This window comes from Salminus brasiliensis, chromosome 15 (genome assembly GCF_030463535.1).
Source record: "Salminus brasiliensis chromosome 15, fSalBra1.hap2, whole genome shotgun sequence".
In the NCBI taxonomy this organism is placed as follows: Eukaryota; Metazoa; Chordata; class Actinopteri; order Characiformes; family Bryconidae; genus Salminus; species Salminus brasiliensis.
Genome location: NC_132892.1, coordinates 2,652,600 through 2,672,773, shown reverse-complemented (window position 1 = coordinate 2,672,773; position 20,174 = coordinate 2,652,600). Strand labels below are relative to the sequence as shown.

Sequence of the window (20,174 nt, the reverse complement as noted above, 5' to 3'; positions counted from 1 at the left end):
GAAGGAGTCTACATTTACTTGGGATTGGGATCAGGGTGACCTTGCAAGCGTGTCTTTCTTTGCAATTCTTCTCGAAGCTAATGTGGCCGTGTGTGTGTTGGGGGCAGGGTGGAGAAATCGACTGTGTCGGGCAGTCACGATAAGACCTACTCACTCAGCATAAGTTCAGCGTGCTACCAGCCTCCAACCCGCCCCCCCCTCCACCACAATCACCTCGATGTCCGACCCCCTGGGGTGGCCTCGCACCGTTCCACCTCATTGAAGGACTGACCAGGGCAGTTTGCTTGCCAGGAGAGCCCAAACCCTGCCTTGTTACCAGTAACAGTCCCGCTGTCAGATGGCTCCCGTATTAGTTCACGTCAGGCGAGCGAGCGAAAAGGGCACGGTACATGATACTGACAGATGACCAGACAGCAGGAGGCTGGGCCTAAATATCACACACTGGTGTGGTGCCTTCTTTGTTTTCGGAAGCCGGCGAGGTGGTGGGGGTTTGGTCTTTGTTGTCGTCCGTTTGCTTTTAAGGGTTTTAATCTGCTTATGCTCGAATGGGAATGGACTTTGCTTTGGTGGGAACAATGGGATGAACGTCATTGGGTCACTGCCTGAACATCTTAACCCTCAGAAGTCTCGGTCATCTCCAGCCACTGGCACCGGTCAACCAGAAATGTCATTTATCATGTAGCTAAATATGTAGTCAAACTTGTGAGTGGACAGAACAGGCTTTATCACAGTGTACACTACATGTCCAAATGTTTGTGGACACCCCTTCTAATGAGTGCATTTAGCTACTTCACGTTGCAAGGACACACAGCTTGTACTGCCAATACAATAGGATTCTCTGGAGCAGGTGAACACAGTGAACCACCAGGTACCACCTAGGCACCATGACTAATGCCAGGCGTGGGCTAGAGGTGCAGCTGTGGAGCAGTGGAGGATGGATGACGGATGGTGGAGCTCCATCCAGTACTTTTTGATGAGTGTGGGGAGTTGGGGATGATGAGGTGGGGTGGTGATCATCATCATCATCATCCAACGCCCTGACCTTGCTAACTCTCACTCTGGTCTCTGAATGCACTCAAATCCTCACAGCAATCTAGTAGAAAGCCTTCTTTTCTGGAGAGTAGAGGCAGTTACTCCAACAAAAGCAGGATCAACTATTTTTCAGAAGAAACAATGAATAAGAGGGTGTCCCAATACTTTTGTCCATATAGTGTATTTGTAAGAAATGTGATGTCTTGCTTTTACTCTTGTTCACGGGTGGCCAGGCTGGTGAAGGTCTCCTAACAATGAAGGTGCTACAAAGGGTTCTTTGAGAAGTGCCATAGAAGAACCATTTTTGGTTCCATAAAGAACCAAATGTGTGTGTTTAAATAAGTCAATGTAAAGCTTTTTTCCCAATTTACACGGATCTTCTCATCCACATCTCAGGCAAAGCAAACAGGGTCCTTCCATGGCATCGCTCAAAGAACCCTGTGTAGCTCCTCTATTGGTAAGACCACCTGAAGCGTCAGACTATGGGGCGACTTGACTTCTAAGGGTTAAACCAGAAGGCCTATCAAGGCAAACCTCACTAGATGATGTGCTATAGGTGAAGACCACTCGAGTTGATGAGGTGAGTCCACGCTGAGCTTTCTGACAGTGCCGAAGGTCCTGAAGTGCTCCTAGGTGAGGTCTCTTGATTGTATGTATCTTAAAACTCCCCAACATATCACCGCATCGCCATATAACAGTTCACAGGGAGAAAGACATGGGCTCGAATTTGACGAACCGGTTCATATGAGCATTCAGGGACGCTTTGACCTGCCTTACATTCATCATAAATGTCCCACAATGCCCAGCCATGATGAGCATTCAACGTCACAAAACATTACCCCAACTGGAATTCGTGAGAATATCAGAAAGTGATCTTGCGATATTTACAGAAAGCAACCGTCCTGGCTTGTCCCAGCAGTGTGGTTTTGATGGACGTTATGCGCAACTCAAAAAAGACGCCTCAAAGCTCACTGACAGACAATGCTTTTCTTTCTTTATCACTGCATGCTAGTCCTGGACAGCCTGGAGAAGCCTCTCAAGCTGTGGAGAAGGGAAAAACAAAATGCTGGGGGAGCGGAGGGGTGGGGGGGTGGGGGGGCGGACGCTCAAGACGTGTGCAAGAACAAATCTGCTTTCATGTCGTCCTCAACAAGTATTAAAGCAGGCTTCATTCCAGAAACTCAGCCCCGTTCAGCCGCTCTGTGGTAGTGCAGGATCCATAACTCGTGCACTTGCACTTGTGCAAATGGCAACAGCTCCTTCACTGTGCACATGGGGAGGGGACGAAGGCAGAGGAAAGTGTCGCGGGAGATCAGAGTTCAGAAAAAGGGACTCTGTCTGTATTTTTCAGGTCCAAAAGTGTCGCTGCGCAGCTGCTGGTTGGCAGGGAGAGAGGGATGTAGGAGGGATGGATGAGGGAGAGAAGAAGGGATATTCGAGAGAGGGATGTAGGAGGGATGGAGGAGGAAGTGATGGATAAGGGAGGGAGGGAGAGAGGGATGGATGAGGGAGGGATGGAGGGATGGAGGGAGAGAGGGATGGAGGGATGGAGGGAGGGAGGAAGGGATGGATGAGGGAGGGAGGGAGAGAGGGATGGAGGGATGGATGACTGAGGGATGGAGGAATGGATGAGGGATAAGGGATGGAGGGAGGGAGGAAGGGATGGATGAGGGAGGGAGGGAGGAAGGGATGGATGAGGGATGGAGGGAGAAAGAATGGATGGATAAGGGATGGAGGGAGGGATGGAGGGATGGATGACTGAGGGATGGAGGAATGGATGAGGGATAAGGGATGGAGGGAGGGATGGAGGGATGGATGAGGGATGGAGGAAGGAATGGATGAGGGATAAGGGATGGAAGGAGGGAGGGATGGATGGATGAGGGAGGGATGGAGGGATGGATGAGGGAGGGAGGGATGGAGGGATGGATGAGGGAGGGATGGAGGGAGGGATGAGGGAGGGAGGAAAAGAGAGATGGATGAGGGAGGGAGGGAGGGATGGAGGGATGGATGAGGGAGGGAGGGAGGGATGGATGAGGGAGGGAGGGAGGGATGAGGGAGGGATGTCTGTTGGTGTCTTTTGTTCCACTGCCTCCAACCAGCTTCTTCATTGTGCTGAAGGATATCATGGTACAGTAGATCCCAGCACTGGCTGGAGGAACCACAAAAGATACGACTGGCCCAAAAAGTAAGAGCCAGAACATTAGCGCAGGAGTCAACGTAAAGATCCTTCGGAGCGCCACATCCGTTCATACGAATCTTTACAGACAGTCCATACAATACGAGCCTCTGTCGTGTACTGAACTCAGAGGTTCAGAAGGTCCCAGTCATGTAGGCTCAGGATGAAGCACGTACAGATCAGTCAATAAGAGAATGAAGCATTGTGTCTGAACTGAAACCAGCAGCCAGGAAACCGCTCGGCAGGGCAGGTCCTGAAGCGGGACTAGATCAGGTTCCACTCTATAACTGGCTCCTGGGCTGGTCAAGGTCGTATCAGTTCTCCAAAAGCGGACCAGGCAAATCAATCTGCCTCGTCTGACCGTTCCTGCCCGAACTCCTGCGGCGAGCGTTCGGGTGTATCCAGCATATCCGACCATGCCCTGTAGGCACCCTTCAGGGTATCCAGCTGGGGTGACAGGCAGACAGACCTGGTGCAATCCCTCCTTCCTTCTTCCTCTCTCTCTCTCTCTCTTGTCTTCTTCTCTCCCCCAATCCCCCACTTCCTCTTCCTCCCCCTCGCTTTCGTGCCAGCTCCTCCTCTTCAAATATGCCTTTTCATGTGCAGTGCCAAGTGGTCTGACCGCGAGAAGCACCTGTAGGAGAAGGGAGGGGCAGAAAACAGAGTGTGAAGATGCGAGGCAGTCAACGAGCCACTCGACACGGTGCTCGCCGAAAGACTGAAGGGACGGGGTCATGCATAATTTCATCTGAAATGCTAACGTCGATGTTGAATGATGAAAGCTTGTTTGCTGCTAATGACCATTAGCTAATTAAGAAATATCATGATAGCTTCAGGAAGATCAGTCTCGGCCATACTGGCATTTTTGGGGGGGGCATGGTGCTTGAGGACCAGGATTTTGACCTGCAGTAGTTTCAGCGTCTTTACAGTTTCATATTTTACTGAAAACATTTTTAGTATCTTCGGCTAAATGTCCATTAAATAGACCATAGTGTCCCGCAGGCTCAGACACTGGCCCTAATTTTAAGCCTAATCTTAACCTCAATCTAAAATCATCATCTATTTGATTCATTTGCTTCAAAACGTAGCTAGCAAAGGCTACGCTAGAAAACTGTAAATAGAACATTTTGGTTAGCTTAGCTAATAAAGACGCTAAATTGGGTTAAATCAGCTAATAAAAACGCTAAATTGGCTAATAAAGATGCTATATTCTTACTTTCAGCTCAAAACATCAGGCTGGTTTAAACATTCAGAACCAAACTTGAATCAGTCATCAGTTCTAGTCGTTTAGCTAGAACCCATCATTTTAGCCACTCGCTAAACCATGACTTGAGATCTGAACATGATATTTGAGTTAATTAAGGGTTAATTCACCAGCTTACGTAAAGCTCTCACATATAACCAACCCAGTCCGGCAGTGCAGCACATCTTTCTGGACAGAAAACCCTCTATATCTTTAATATATATAATTTAATATATATAATATATATAAACACAGGAGGAATGACTGGGCTACAGTGCTCAGAAAGTAGGTTTTTTTTTGGCAGGGTTTGACAGATGGTGACTCGAGATGCTGCCAGGAGGCATCATACCAGCTGGTCCGATTCCACCTGCCCCTCCCTAGACAGGGGTCCGGACACAGGCAGGACGGATTACAGCTCTGCCCGAGGGCCGGTCTACAGGTTATGTGTTTGACTGTGCTGTATTTAAGGCTGGGTTCAGACAGGGAGTCTGTGTGTGTGTCTGTGTGTGTGTGTGAATGAATACACACACACACAGTATTCATTCTAATGGTAATCTAGGCCTCCCCTGACAGCAGCAGAGTGGATTCCCGAAGGTGTCCGAAAAGGCAGGAAAGGCAGGGAGGGAGGAGCACTGCTAGGGGAGAGAGACAGTGAGAGCCTAAAATGCGTGAAGGACTTATTTACATCAAAAGGAGGATGAGTCCAGATTCACTGCAGAGCATCTGGTCAGTGCGAGGTGACCAGCAATGGCATTAAGCGAGATTCAACAATCCCTTTATATAAATAAATGAATAAATAAATATATATATATATTGCTTACGCTAAGCTAGGCTAGGCTAGGCTAGTCTGTGTGACGTAAACCAGCCAGTCAAAGCTAAGCCTATTATTTTTTTATTCATCCAAAAAACATAATAGGAAACCCGGCGTGTTTGGTTTGCGGGTAACGTAACAGGGTGGTAAACAGGGTTGTAAAACTCCTGGCAGTCAGTAAAAAAGGTGTACTGGCGTGAATGGACCTCCAATACCGAGGTTCTGATTACGGTACAGATATGAACTCAGCATTGCTTGTTTGGGGGTCTCACCTGTCGCAGTGGGCGCACTTGAAGGGCTTGGCGCCGGTGTGTTTGCGATAGTGTCTCGTCAACTCGTCGCTCCGAGCGAACCGCCACTCGCAGCCTTCCCACGAGCACTTGTAGGGCTTCTCACCTGAGGCACAGACAAACACACACACACACACTTTTAACAGATTGCCATACACACACCCACATTTCTGCCTTGAGGGAGACTGACGGCAGTAGGTCTGTAATTCACTCGTGCTGGAGTTGATTAGCCTGCCTGAATGGGGCGCAGACACAATTGGAGTTTATGAAATACATGATTGTCATTAGGCAGCGCAGCTGTCACGGCGAACAAACTCACGCCCAGCGATGAGCGCTCGCCCGGTTTCGGCAGATGGGGGGAACGCACTTAGGCTTCCGACGTCGCACGTTTCCCTCTGCGGAAGGCGCTGCGAGGGGGGCGGGTCGGTGTACTTGGCGTAGAGTCTGCCTGTGCGTGCGGGGGTCTGTTTATCTGCGTGGTTTGATGTATAAATGGGGGTGTGGAGCGTATTTGGGTGTGCGGCTGAGGCGATCATTAGTGCAGTAATGATGCTTAATGGGGAGGAACTTCATATTTACTGTCAGCCAGATGCCTCTGTCTCCACCATCAGCCACGGCCACAAATCTTCCCAACAAGGCCGGCTCGTTTTGGGAGAGATGGAGCTTTTAGGCCCAGTCTGGAAGCTGAGCCCAGTTTTACCTGATGCGTCACCTTAAGCATCTTACGCCATAGCACCGGAGCAACCACTTGGGGTCCTAAATCAACCCCCTAGCATGTCATAGCAACTACCTGGGATACAATAGCAACCGCCTGACAACACCATAACACAGTGGCTGCAAAATCATGCTATTGCTCCATTGACTTGGAACAAAGGGGCGTAGCGCCGCTACCGTTGCCACTCTGGGCTCAGCTTGGCAGAAACTACATTAGGTAGGAGGAAAGCGACGGATTAGCCGAAAGACGACTGTGCTGGCCAGCGTTACAATAGGAGCTATGACAGGAGAGAGCGCCATCTACCCACCTTGAGACAGCATGGCTAATTGTGCTCTTTCAGGCTCCAGATGCTGATGGCGAAGGAGCACGACCTTGGGATTCTATTCGATCCTCGGGGCATATAGTCTTAGTCTGCTGAGCCACTTGTTGCCCTAGTATTTCCTCAGATGTACAGGTTTAGTTATATTACCTCCATCTTTTAATTTTGATCAAGAGAAGATCAAATATCCAGATGTGTCATGTTGGATAATGGCCAATTTCTCATATATATTGGCATATATGTCACATATATCTCACCATTATTATATATGTAAGGTAAGGGAATTTCATATATTTAAATATTTAAAAATATGCCATATATTAGATTTCCATATTGGTGGCAACTGACACTTGCTGAAATAAGCCTTTATAAATGAATCCATAGGTTTATGCCAGAAGTCATGTGATGCTTATGTGGGTGTTAGCAGATAAATATAGGGAATTGGTATGTACACCAGTTTTTGCCCATCGCCCAGAAGCCTATGATCATAGGAAAGCATTGCAAAAAGCCCTGGATACAGTCTACACCCTCAACCGCAGCAAGACCTGACTGCAAATCACCTTAATCAAGAGCGATGAACACCAGCGCATCTGATCACTTTAATTAAATGATCACACTCCTTCCTGGAATTGCATTTGATTGCTGTGGTTTCCTGAGGGAATGCGTGGAAAGCCAGTCTTTTTCAACACCGCCTCCACACACAGCACTCACACACACACACACACACACACCATTGGCAGGTTTAGACCTGCGCCCACCATGGCCACAACACCAAGCAATTATAAGTCAGGCAGGCATGGATGCTGGAGTCGGTCACCTAGCAACCAGACGCGAGCGTAAGACGGGAGGCGGCAGTGCAGCCGGTCGAATCTGAAAGCAGCCAATTATGGCTGCTGCTGCCAAGGGAGGATGTAGTTGCCTGGCAACCACAGCAGCGCATGCTATGTGTGTGTGTGCGCGCGAGCGAGTGTGTGTGTTTGCGAGGACAGCGGTGTATGGAGGAGGCTGTAAGTTGACACCGATGCCAAGCACAAGCAGCCGTTTCCCCAATTACAGTCCACTGTTCGACGGAGATGCACCAGATACTTGGCAACGGACCACCTCCACCCCCCCGACTCGCTCAAACCCACACATACTCACACACATACTCACTCTCTCTCTCTCTCTCTCTCTCTCTCTCTCACACACACACACGGTTTGAGCAGCCTTACAGGTGCCTGAAACACAGTTAATTACTTTTGCCTGGTTTAACTGCAGCCAGGCAGTCTAGAGTGGGGCTGCTTTGGAGTGGGTATATCTTAAGGAGGTATTCTGGGCCTGCTCCCACCAGCACAGCCCCCCGAATCAAGATTCAGTGCAATGGTCCTGAAAGCCAAAGACTAAGCAGATAAATCTGGCCTGACCTCTGACACCTCTTCCTGCCTTCCTCACGCCACACATTAAATAAACTAATGGTAATGAGGGATGCGCTCTCACATCCTGGCTTCTACTGCTGGCCGAAGAAGTGGCCTGGACCAAGAAGAACCTGAGACCTGAGAGAACTGCATCCATGTATTTACTGGAATATCTGACAAGCATAGAACAATCTGACTCCAGTTTATGAGTCAGGGCCTTGTGAGAGCTTCTCATGTATATATCTTACTTTGACAACATTAAATTCTTTAATAAACTGAACATCAAGTACATTAAAGAAGCAATATGTAACATTTCCACCTTAACAGAGCAGCTGCAAAAACAGTGAGCATGGTGCTGATATCGATGCTACTCCGGGCTCAGCGCGCCAGAAACCGCACAAGGCAGGGAAATGACGGATCAGCCGAAAGACGACTGGGCCGGGCAGCATTACGATGGGAGTGATGAGGGGATGGAGCGCCATCTACCCATCTTGAGACAGCATGGCTAATTGCGCTCTCTCAGGCTCTGACTGCTGATGGCAAAGCAGCATGATCTTCGGTCAAATCAAACAGAGTTCTCGCTAACACCAGGATAAACACTGGCTAGGCTCTTTGAAAGAAGGTGATAGTTCTGTGAGCTGAAATTGTTCAAAAGTGATGCTAGCTACTAAATCAGGCAGCCAGGCTATCACTGCTATGGGTTTTGTGTGAACAGTACAGTTGTTTTACCTGTAAAACGCTAGCAAATTAGCTGGTTAGCTAGCTAACACTGGGTTTTTCCTCAGTTTTTTATAAAGAAATACAGAGCTAGTCACGATTCTCAGGAAAATTCAATCGCTATCCATGTTGTCGTTTTGTGAACACAACCTTTATACGGTCACATAAATAGCCGATTAGCTAGCTAATCCTAAGCTTTTCCTCAGTTTTTATAAAAAAAACAGAGATAGTCACGATTCTCAGAGAATTTCAAGTGCTATTATTGTTGTCGTTTTGTAAACACAACCTATATGACCACCTAAATAGCTGGTTAGCTAGCTAACACTGGGTTTTTCCTCAGTTTTGAGAAAAAACAGAGATAGTCACGATTCTCAGAGAATTTCAAGTGCTATTCTTGTTGTCGTATTGTAAACGCAACCTATATGACCACCTAAATAGCCGATTAGCTAGCTAACACTGGGTTTTTCCTCAGTTTTTTTATAAAAAACAGAGATAGTCACATTTCTCAGACAGTTTCAAGTGCTATCTTTATTGTTGTTTTGTAAACACAACCTTTATACGGCCACGTAAATAGCCGAATAGCTAGCGAACACTGGGTTTTTCCTCGGTTTTTATAAAGAAATATAGAGCTAGTCACGATTCTCAGGGAATTTCAAGAGCTATCCTTATTGTCGTATTGTAAACGCAACCTATATGACCACCTAAATAGCTGGTTAGCTTGCTAACACTGTTTTTTGCCTCGGTTGTTAGATAAAAAACAGAGATAGTCACATTTCTCAGACAGTTTCAAGTGCTATCTTTATTGTCGTATTGTAAACACAACCATTATACGGCCACCTAAATAGCCGATTAGCTAGCTAACACTGGGTTTTTCCTCAGTTTTTTATAAAGAAATACAGAGCTAGTCACGATTCTCAGGAAAATTCAATCGCTATCCATGTTGTCGTTTTGTGAACACAACCTTTATACGGTCACATAAATAGCCGATTAGCTAGCTAATCCTAGGCTTTTCCTCAGTTTTTATAAAAAACAGAGATAGTCATGATTCTCAGACAGTTTCAAGTGCTATCTTTATTGTCGTTTTGTAAACACAACCATTATACGGCCACCTAAATAGCCGGTTAGCTAGCTAACACTGGGTTTTTCCTCAGTTTTTTTAATAAAAAACAGAGATAGTCATGATTCTCAGACAGTTTCAAGTGCTATTATTGTTGTCATTTTGTAAACACAACCTTTATACGGCCACGTAAATAGCCGAATAGCTAGCGAACACTGGGTTTTTCCTCGGTTTTTATAAAGAAAACATTCTCAGGGAATTTCAAGAGCTATCCTTATTGTTGTATTGTAAACACAACCTATATGACCACCTAAATAGCTGCTTAGCTAGCTAACACTGTTTTTTGCCTCGGTTGTTAGATAAAAAACAGAGCTAGTCACGATTCTCAGACAATTTCACGTCCTATCCTCGCTGCTATCCTTGGCTACAGAGGAGCTCTGTTCCACCACAGCTAACTTGCTTCCTGCTTACCTGGACTTTCTGAGCGCGCTACAGTACTGCTGTAGTGTGTATTAGTCCATCAAATTAGCCGATGTTAACCTACAAAGCCAGGCCTACTGTTTCCTAATAGCTTTCTATCAATAAACTGGACCGGTTGTCAAGCGGTCAACGGCAAGGTGCTGTTAGCATGTCAGCATGTGGTGCAATTCGATAGGACTAGCCATGGTCTGCTAAATGGAGTTATATAGGGGGCTGAGAAAATTGGGTGCATGCATGCCCATATATGCTCCCCTCACGTCTCATTCCACCCTGCCCATCCATCGCAGAGCACTTACTCACTCTGCAGACAGTGGTGTGACGGCAGGCTGAGCGCTGCTGGATGGAGAACGAATGTGCAGAGAGTTACGGCCTTCTCCCGAAGCCTGTGACGGAGTACCGTCGCAGCCTTGAGAAAAGGTTTGCTGCTGGAGTGGCTAGACACATCACCGCGAGAACTGAGGTGTTAATCCTGTGGTTCTTATAGTCCGTGGTGAATATATATATATAATGTTTGTCTCCAATCTATAGTACTTACACATATGTATCTATGGGCTGTAAGGGATGCTCTGCTGCCAGCAACGATGTACTGGATGTAAGGCAGGGTTATAGACTATCGAGCTCTTACCTGTGTGTGTTCTTTGGTGTGCCTTCAGGTGAGAGCTCTTGGTGTAAACTTTCCGGCAGCCGTTAAATTGGCAGCGGTGGACCCTCTTCTTGTTCTCGGCCAAGTCTGTACCTCCTGCTGGGCCGCCTTGCTCTCCGTCGCTGTGGCTTCCACCGTGCTCGGGCGAGGTGGGCCTGGCCGTGGCCACCTTCCGGGCCACCAGCTTCAGCATGAGCGTACCATCCGACGAGGTGCAGAGAGTGTGGGCAGTCTTGACCAAGTGGCGTCCCAGTTCTGGTGAAGAGGGCGGAGTCAGGGAGGTGACCGCGTTCAGCTGAGCGGCGTTGACCGTGGCGGCGTTGAGGTCTGGGCTGGGCAGGACGGCAGACGAAGAGGTAAGGGGCTCTCGAGGGGGGCTGAGGAGGGGTGGAGATGGGCTGGGGGGGTCGCTGAGATTGGAAAGGAGCGGGTCCAGCATGTCCTCCTCGTTGTCCGCTTTCGTGTAGCCCGGCGAAAGCAAGCAGTCCAGCTCATCCTCGAAAAGGTCCGACAGCCGCTTGGGCTCCGTCTGGAGGTAGCGCTCCAGCTCCAGGCACGTCTGGAGAAACAGAGGGGTTTGGTTTAGTTAGACAAGCAAACTGCCGACTGATCTTCCGCAGGACCCCCATGGGACTGCTACGGTGGTTTCACTGCAGTGCTGAGAATACGCCAAGACCCAAATAAGACCTGATAATATACTACAGGTATGATGGTCAGGAGTTCCTGACCATTGAGGAATGAGGGAAAGGACCTTAACAAGTGTTCAGAGTCACTGTAGAACCACAATTCAATCTAGAACCCAGCTATACGGACCCAATAGACCCAATATGATATCATATAGTCAAAGAACTAAAGAGGCCCCACTTCTTCACCCTGCAGCACAACACCAGATATAATTCTGGTCCATTACAACCATGTTCCCCCAGTTCAGGCATTACAGAACCCATCAGATGTCCTTCAAGGTCCTCCGGCATGAAATATCGAAAGCGAGCGCGATGGAAAATCATTGGTTACACACTCTAAACTTAGTCCCAGCACTGCTCCACGATGGCAATGACTGATGGTTTTGTGCATCTACTTCCATGACACTCTGACAGAGAGTCGAGTCTCTCTCTCTCTCTCTCCTTTTTTTCTCGCTCTCTCTCCCTCTGTCTCTCTATCGTACTCCCTCACCAGCATGTTATTTGCTTCAGCAGGTCTTCAGAGATAGATGGTTAGACCATGATTGATTACACAGGGCGAGTGGAGCTCTGTGGAGCTGAAGAAACAGAACTGACCTGAATTACCTGCTGAGGACAGGAAGAAAGACAGAGTGGGGTGTGGGGTGCTCGGAGTATGGGAAAAAAAGAAAAAACTGACTGAAGGAAAGAGAGAAACAGAGGAGAAGGCGAGAGTAATAGTGAGAGAGAGAGACAGAAGGAGAAAAAGTGAGAGAGGGGCTGACAGAGACAAACTGAGAGACGAGACAAGAGATAGAAGTACAGAGAGAGACACACAGTAAGTTCTCTGTTTAGGAAAATTTCATTCCAGGCGAAAATGTGACCAATCCGACACTCGTACACTAAAATAGGAGATATTAGCCCATAAACACATCAATAAACACTTATATGCACTAGAATAGGAGATATTAGTCCATAAACACCTAAATAAACACCCCCATACACTAGAATAGGAGATATTAGCCCATAAACACCTCAGTAAACACTCCTATACACTAGAATAGGAGATATTTTTCCATAAACACCCTCAATAAACACTCTTATACACTAGAATAGGAGATATTAGTCTATAAACACCCTCAATAAACACTCCTATACACTAGAATAGGAGATATTAGCCCATAAATACCTCAATAAACACTCCTATACACTAGAATAGGAGATATCAGTCCATAAACACCTCAGTAAACACTCCTATATGCTAGAATAGGAGGTATTAGTCCATAAACACCTCAATAAACACTCCTATACACTAGATTAGGACATATCAGCCCATAAACACCTCAGTAAACACTCCTATATGCTAGAATAGGAGGTATTAGTCCATAAACACCTCAATAAACACTCCTATACACTAGAATAGGAGGTATTAGTCCATAAACACCTCAATAAACACTCCTATACACTAGATTAGGACATATCAGTCCATACACACCTCAATAAACACTCCTATACACTAGAATAGGACATATCAGCCCATAAACACGCATTAGTCCACAAATAGTCTTAGTCTTACATAAGTGGAAATTTGTTAATCAAATGTTGAGACAGAACTTCAGAACTTTTAATCCTAGCATTGCTGTCGAGGGCTGTTGTGAAGCGATGGTGTTATCACAGATTCCGTTTCGTCCTGAGAGGTTTTCAAAAATAGCAGCGCGTTTCCCCACCTACTCCTCCTACAGTAGATGGAGAGAGTGAAGATGGCAAGGACTAAATAAGCCATATTCCAGACACAACATGGCCGAACAGATTTTGTTGTCATGATGGGCTTAAATTTGTCATTTTTCCCTCCGCTAACATCTCAGTCACTCCGCTCTCCAGCTTTTATCACTCATTTGGTACGTCGGACCAGTCCGTCTCCTCTGCTGTTGCTAAGCAATGTGGCGTGGAGTGCTTGTCACTTTTTTTTTTTTTTTTGCTCAAGCGACGTCTGCAATTTTGTCTGCGATAAAAGCATTTTAATGTGGGCACTGAACTCAAAGACGCATGTAAACACAGCCAATATTAGCCTCCGTGCTTTCATCCAGGTGCCACTCTGAAAGGCAGGCTGGTGGTGCCGTGAACCACGATGGCCTAAGTGCTTGAAAGGACATCAATGCCTTTGGAAAGACTGCGCAGAATTGCTTGAGGGTGTAGTTAACAGTGGTGTGCCATTATTCGCCATTTATCTCACTAGCGAGGGCGTCAGAATGCATCAGTGGATTGTGATACACTATCTGGTGGAAACGTAGCCTGGTCTGATGAGTCGGGATTTCCGCTGGAGGCTCACTGGTGGTAGGGCCAGAGTTTGGTGCCAATAGCATGAATCTATTGACCCAACAGTCCAGGCTGCTGGTGGTGTAATTTTATGGGGAATGAATTCTTGGCACACTTTCAGCTCATTAACACCATTCGCCCGTCGCTCGAATGCCATGGCCTCTCGGAGGACTGTTGCTGACTATGCTCATCCCTTCACGACCTGATCTGCTAACAGATAGTTCCAGCATGTCACAAAGCAGAAGTGGTCTCAAACTGGTTTCCTGAACCTTGATGAGTTCAGAGTTGCTCAGTGACCAGAGCACCTTTGGGATGTGGTGGAATAGGAGATTCAGGGCGTTTTCATACTTGTGACAAATACACAAGCCTGATTTTGGGCTTGTTTGAGGGAGGGGCTCATTATCACTGGTTTGCTTTCACACAAGAGAATTCCAGGCGAACCTTGGGCCGATTGCGCAATTCTGAATGTCACTTTTCTGAGCACATTTTCGCAAATTGGTACCTGAAATTGGACCTAGGCTCATCCGCTGATCGCTTTTCCTTATTTTCCTTGGATGCAAGCACTGTAAGCAGGGAAGAAAAACAGCGATTTCTGCAGTCATGGCGCTTCACAGTGAAGGAACTCCTGCGAACAAGTAGCCATTCTTGTAGAGGAAGGTCTTTAGCCATGTCGGCGATACGTTGAAGGAGTCACGTGACTGAATGAACTAATCATAGCATAGCTTCCACACCTGCAGAAGACTTCACCAGAGTCAGATTGAAGTGAACCCCAGACCAACGATTTCAGAAGGACCAGAGATCGGTTTCTTTGGACTTGTTTAGGTCTGACCAAACGTACCAAACTTTCAGGGCCTTTTTGTTCACACTAGCATTTTTTCGGCCCTGGGAGCATTTGCCCTTAGGAGTTTGGTACGTTTGAGAAACTGTGGAAGCTGTCGTCAAACATGGGAGAAGTCCAGAGCACCGACCTCTGGTCCTCTTGGAATCTGGGGTTTGGGGTTTGTGGTCTTGAGTTTGCTTCAGGTGGACATGGTGTAGAAGCTATCCACTCACACAGCACAAGGTTGTGTAGGGCTGCGAGATTAGCCCTAAAAACCTCCACCGACGGGAACGGCTCATCGTTTGCAGGAGTTCCTGCACGGTGGAGCGTCAAGACTCCTGAAAGCGCTGTTCTCCGCTGTCTGAGTATTTGAAACCAACAAGTAACGGAGAAACCCACCACTGGAGGTCCTACCATTTTGCAAATGGCGTTCGGAATTGCGCAGTCGATCCATGGTTTGAATGGTACGTGAAAGCAAACCAGCGATAATGAGCTTCTCCCTTAAACGGTTCTGGCTGCGGGCTTATGCATTCGGGACGAGTGTGAAAACACCCTCAGAGCATGAAATTGCTCTTGAAAAATGGAATCCATGCCTTGAAGGACTGGATCTGCACTGGGAGCCCAAGGAGGCGGTGTTCCTTGTTACATTTTGGGACCAGCATTAAACTGCACATGCAGAAGCCTAATGGACGTACAGATTTCCTGGCATTTTGCCACAAGTATCATCAAAACGTCGGACGTCAGAGATTTGAACCCCTGCTAACTATGCTATGGCTCTATGGCCTTTTCCTTCCTCCCACATTGCTTGCCCTGACTCCATGAACTCCTGATTAATTATCCACTCTGATGAACCGGTATAGGCAGTGCAATAACGGGGGGCTGACTGTGTGTGTGTGTGTGTGTGTGTGTGTTTTGTGTCAAACTCCTATCTGGACCAATGACATTTAGAAAGCCACACTGAGCCCCGCAGCTACGCACTACTGCTGCACTGCTGCTCTGGACGCGAGCACGAACATGGCATTGATTTTCCCCTCGCCCTTTGGGGGCGTCCATTGGTCAGTCGCGTCAGGTAGCCAGCTGCCGAACTGTCGCGCGTGTGTGACAGTTACAGGGGCAGACGCAGCTCGTCGCGAGAGCATGTGTCATCTTGAGGTCGGGCCTGTGAGCGAGTGTGTGTCTGTGTCTGTACGAGCCTGATGTGGAAAGGGGCAGACGGCGTTCCAGGGGAAACCACTGGCAGCGGGGTGAGAGTGGGGTGAGGTGGACGAGAATAGCGGCTCAGGCCAGCTGCTCTTTTTCCTTCTTATCTCTCTCCGCTACGCCCATAACCCCCCCCACCTCCTCCTCAAACCCCACCCCCACCAACACCTCCGCCACCCCCCTGCAGGCCCTGAGGTACTGACATTCAGAGGATATTGTTACTGAAAATGGCAGCAAATTCCGTTTGTCTCCAGTATGTGCCCGGCCTCAGCTTAGACTGGCTGGCTCGGAGCCGGCGAGCCAGTTTGCATGTCAAGTGAGCACCGCTGCAATAAAAGGGAGCATTTCTCTGTTAGCGCTCTCAGCGGCCGATCTGTAGAACCCACTTCAAAACGCAGATAAGGGCTCTTATGTCGTTCGTTTCATGTTTGTTTACGCTCGTCCACGAAGCCGAAAAAATTCCAGCAGACGTCCTTTTCGTCTGAGAACATTGAGAAGATGCCGTTTTAACGTGGCCAGATTGCCGTTTCTGCTTGAAGGGCGCAACGCTGCACGCTAAAGGGCAAGATATGACGCCTCTCAGAAGCTTAAATACATGCACTCAAAGTCTACCAGTATGACTTTCACACTCCAAGTGGACAGTGTTTTCTGGAATTTCCGGATAGTCGATGAAATAATGGCACAAATGTTATAAGATAACCCAGTCAGTTTCTCGTGGTATGTAAAGGTATGTTCAGATTTGGCTCAGGTTGCTACGCCACAAGCCATCTCAATCATACCGCCTCCCATTCGAGTAGCTCCATCTATCCACTCTGTTCCGGAGGCTTTCGTTTTCTGCTATTTTTTTGTGCAGAGAGTGGGCTGTGGGTTGCGTTCTTGAAATCGCTCCAATTGTAGGCAGCATTTTTGGGCCGTATACGAAGGGTCCTTCACTTTGGAACAATCTTCTATGATGAAGCGGCTAAGAAACACGCTTTGGCTAGCCGAGAGTAGCCAAGGGTCAGAATTGTCAGGTTGTGTTGAAAATGTACCACAGCCAACAAAAAAGTTAGACAGTAAACTGCATCACAAGTGTATACCGGTCCTGATTTAAGTAGCTGGAAACCTAGGTACTGAAAGGCAGGGACAGCAGACTGTAGAAAAGAAGAGATGCGAACTCAAGGCGAAGTAAATGTTCGCTTGCTGGTGCAAACAGGGACAATAAACACAGAAAATAAACTCAGAAGTAGAAGAAGATCTTTGTGGCCATGAGGAGTAATAAAAAAGGGTGGGGATGGGATGAGAAGTGTCTCATTTATCATTTAAAAGAACAGGTACTTAAACAGGCAGTACCGAACCGGGATGTCCGGGTAAGGAAGTGCGGTAACCAAAGCGTGTCACAAAGCAATAAAACCCAGGGGAATGGTGTTTGAATTTGTGAATAAGGGGTAAAACACGTCACCTTTACATGAGTTCCATAACAATTTCGTGACAATTTTATTTTTAACTAGAAATAAACCCAAGCATCAGCAAGAAAACCTGAGCATCAGTCGCAATTCCAACCTGTCATATCCATATCTAAGCTAAGACGAAGCCAGTGAAGACCACCCCCTGTTGCTGTTTCCCACCCGGTGTCAGAAACTGTCAACCCTGGTGAGATTTGTGCCGATAAAGTGAGTCACGCCTGACATGCCCTGCAGCAAACGATGCTGTGAATACGAAAGTGGGGAAATGGGAAGCAAATGTCACTGCTTTAGCTTCAGCCTGGGCTTCCGAGAACTTCGCCCAAAGCCTTGGCTCGGTGACGGCTCTTGTGTCCGGCGATTGGCATTTTTGCTGTCATTTGTGGAGTGATGAAGCCGGTCTTGGAGCAGTCATTATGGAGGGTATGGTGGCAACGAGGCATGCTTGTCTCTGCTAGTCTGTCCCGCCTTGCAATTATCTCCACTGCATTTGTGCACCTGTGACAAGGTGTCATTCCTTGTCTTGTCTCTACACCCTCAACGCCGCTTCCTTTTCCTGTCACAGTGTTGTGACACCAGTGCTGAGCTAGCTTGCACTTGTGGGGCTACTGATGAAGGATCAGTGGTTGTATAGCTTTGGATCTTGAGTTTGGATCCAGTTGTTGGTTTCTACCTCAGTTCAGGAAGACCCTGGGTGACTGGTTAGTCTGCATTGGCTAAGATCATGCTGCGTGATGGAGAGCAGAAAAGGGAAGGCCATCCTGAACTTGGCCGTAGCCTTTGTGTAGCTTCTGCATGGCCGTGTACCATACACCATACCCTATACCATACCTTACGCCATACCCTACACCACAGGGTAGCTTCTGCATAGCCGTGTCCTATACACCATACCCTATACCATACCTTACTCCATACCCTACACCACAGGGTAGCTTCCGCATGGCCGTGTACCATACACCATACCCTATACCATACCTTACTCCATACCCTACACTACAGGGTAGCTTCTGCATAGCCGTGTACACTACGCCATACCCTATACCATACCTTACTCCATACCCTACACCACAGGGTAGCTTCCGCATGGCCGTGTACCATACACCATAGCCTGTACCATACCTTTCGCCATGTCCTACGCTGTAGCCTTTGTGTAGCTTCTGCATAGCCATGTACCCTACGCCGTTTCCTACACGTGACTAAACGTCACGGCAACAACTGTGACCGGTCCACTTCTTTCTGTTTCGTCCTGGACGTCTAAAGCTGGACCTATTCATTTGACTTGACCTGACTTCATAGGACCATGCCATAAGCATCTCGGCCACATCATCAACAATTCTTTCTTTAGCTACTCAGGGTACGAAGGGCTCACACCCATCCCATGATACTCCTTCTCCATCTCATCATCAGACGTCTAGACAAGGTGGAAAACAAGCTCTGTCTGCATGAGGCCATACAGCCTCCTGTAGCTCTGTGTGTACGTCTCGGCAACTGGCGACCACTCACTTGTACCAGCTGAACCCAACAACACTGAGTGGACCGCTCAGCTGGATGGACACACCCTAACTAGGCCGGTCTGGGGTACACCAAGAGACTGATGGGTGGGGAAGCTCGTCCGTCCAGCCCTTTGATAGCTCATTGATCTGTAATGTTAGACTCGGGCCAAGAGGTGGGGGACAGACACACAAATGACCACCTGCCAGCGCTTTGATTTGGGATGTGTGTGAGGGGGGGGGGGTATCGGCCAGCTGGCTAAGAGACAATCTCCCCTCCAGGGGCAGCGGGCGATCAATAGGACAGGGGGATGGGGAAGGTAGGAAAGGGTATGCGTGATGTCATCAGCACTGGTGCTCAGTACATTTGATTTTTTTACAGGATCAGCGGCACCTAAAAATAGCTAGTGTAGCACCTGCAGAGAGCTCTGCAACACACATGCAGCCTTGGAAATAAAGGGTGGACCTACATGCTGTTCATTTTTTGGCGAACCTGCCAAAGCTGGCTTAGAACCTCAACTGGACAGAACCTGTAGATTATACGGAGGGTTCTTCATGCTCTCTTCAAATGTCTGGAATCACTTCATCATACTGTGCATTTCTAATTATGACATAAATTTGAATGTATATCATTATATAACACGTAACTGAGCCATTTTATTATAATTGCATGTGTACAGTGTATTCACATTGTATCATTTTATTTAGTAAAATAAAAAATAGCTTAATAATTTAGTCACAATTTAAAGTTTTTTGGAAACATTGGCAAGTTAGGACAAGGTACAAATGGTACCATATCAACTACAATTATCTAAATTACTATGAAAATTGGCGAGATTTGGTGACTATGCTTTAAATTTGAGCCATTTTGCATATTAATTTGGTCATAACTGCATACGTGGTGCAATACAACAGCCACAGTAGTGTTTTTTTTTGTTTTATTTAAACCCTTTAAACACTTTTTTATTATATACAGACATCTAATAATAAAATAAAATAAAATATGTACTGTGCTGTACTGTGAAATTATTAAATGAAAATGAATAAATAAATAAATATAAATTAGTTAAAATAATAATTCAGATAAAAAAATACAAGTACTGTGATATACTGTAAAAAATGCAAAATGAAAGAAAAATATATATATATATTCTTTTTTTTTATGTCCAAAAAACCCCAAAAACAGCAATTGTACAGGAGAAAAAGAAAAAACCTTCTTAACCTTTGATGGAAGTCAAAAGAAGTCATTTTGGACCTTTTCTATTGGTCCAAACTAACAGACAAAAATGAAGATACATGCTTGTCATTGGACAGCAGATATTATATATATATATATATATATATATATATATATATATATATATATATTC

The 20,174-nt window shown here is 46.9% G+C and overlaps 1 protein-coding gene across 1 annotated transcript in view; it reads right to left on the bottom strand.

Moving 5' to 3' along the window:
* Positions 1-2,684: 2,684 nt before the first annotated feature.
* The window catches only part of klf7a (Kruppel like factor 7a), a 36,486-nt gene continuing 18,996 nt past the window's right edge, over positions 2,685-20,174 (bottom strand). Inside the window, exons 2-4 of the mRNA XM_072657284.1 lie at positions 10,860-11,436; positions 5,535-5,658; positions 2,685-3,842 (exon numbers count right to left, since the gene is read on the bottom strand). Of these exons, the coding sequence (XP_072513385.1) occupies positions 3,791-3,842; positions 5,535-5,658; positions 10,860-11,436 (753 nt within the window). The 3' untranslated portion in view covers positions 2,685-3,790. The remainder of the gene's footprint in view (positions 3,843-5,534; positions 5,659-10,859; positions 11,437-20,174) is intronic.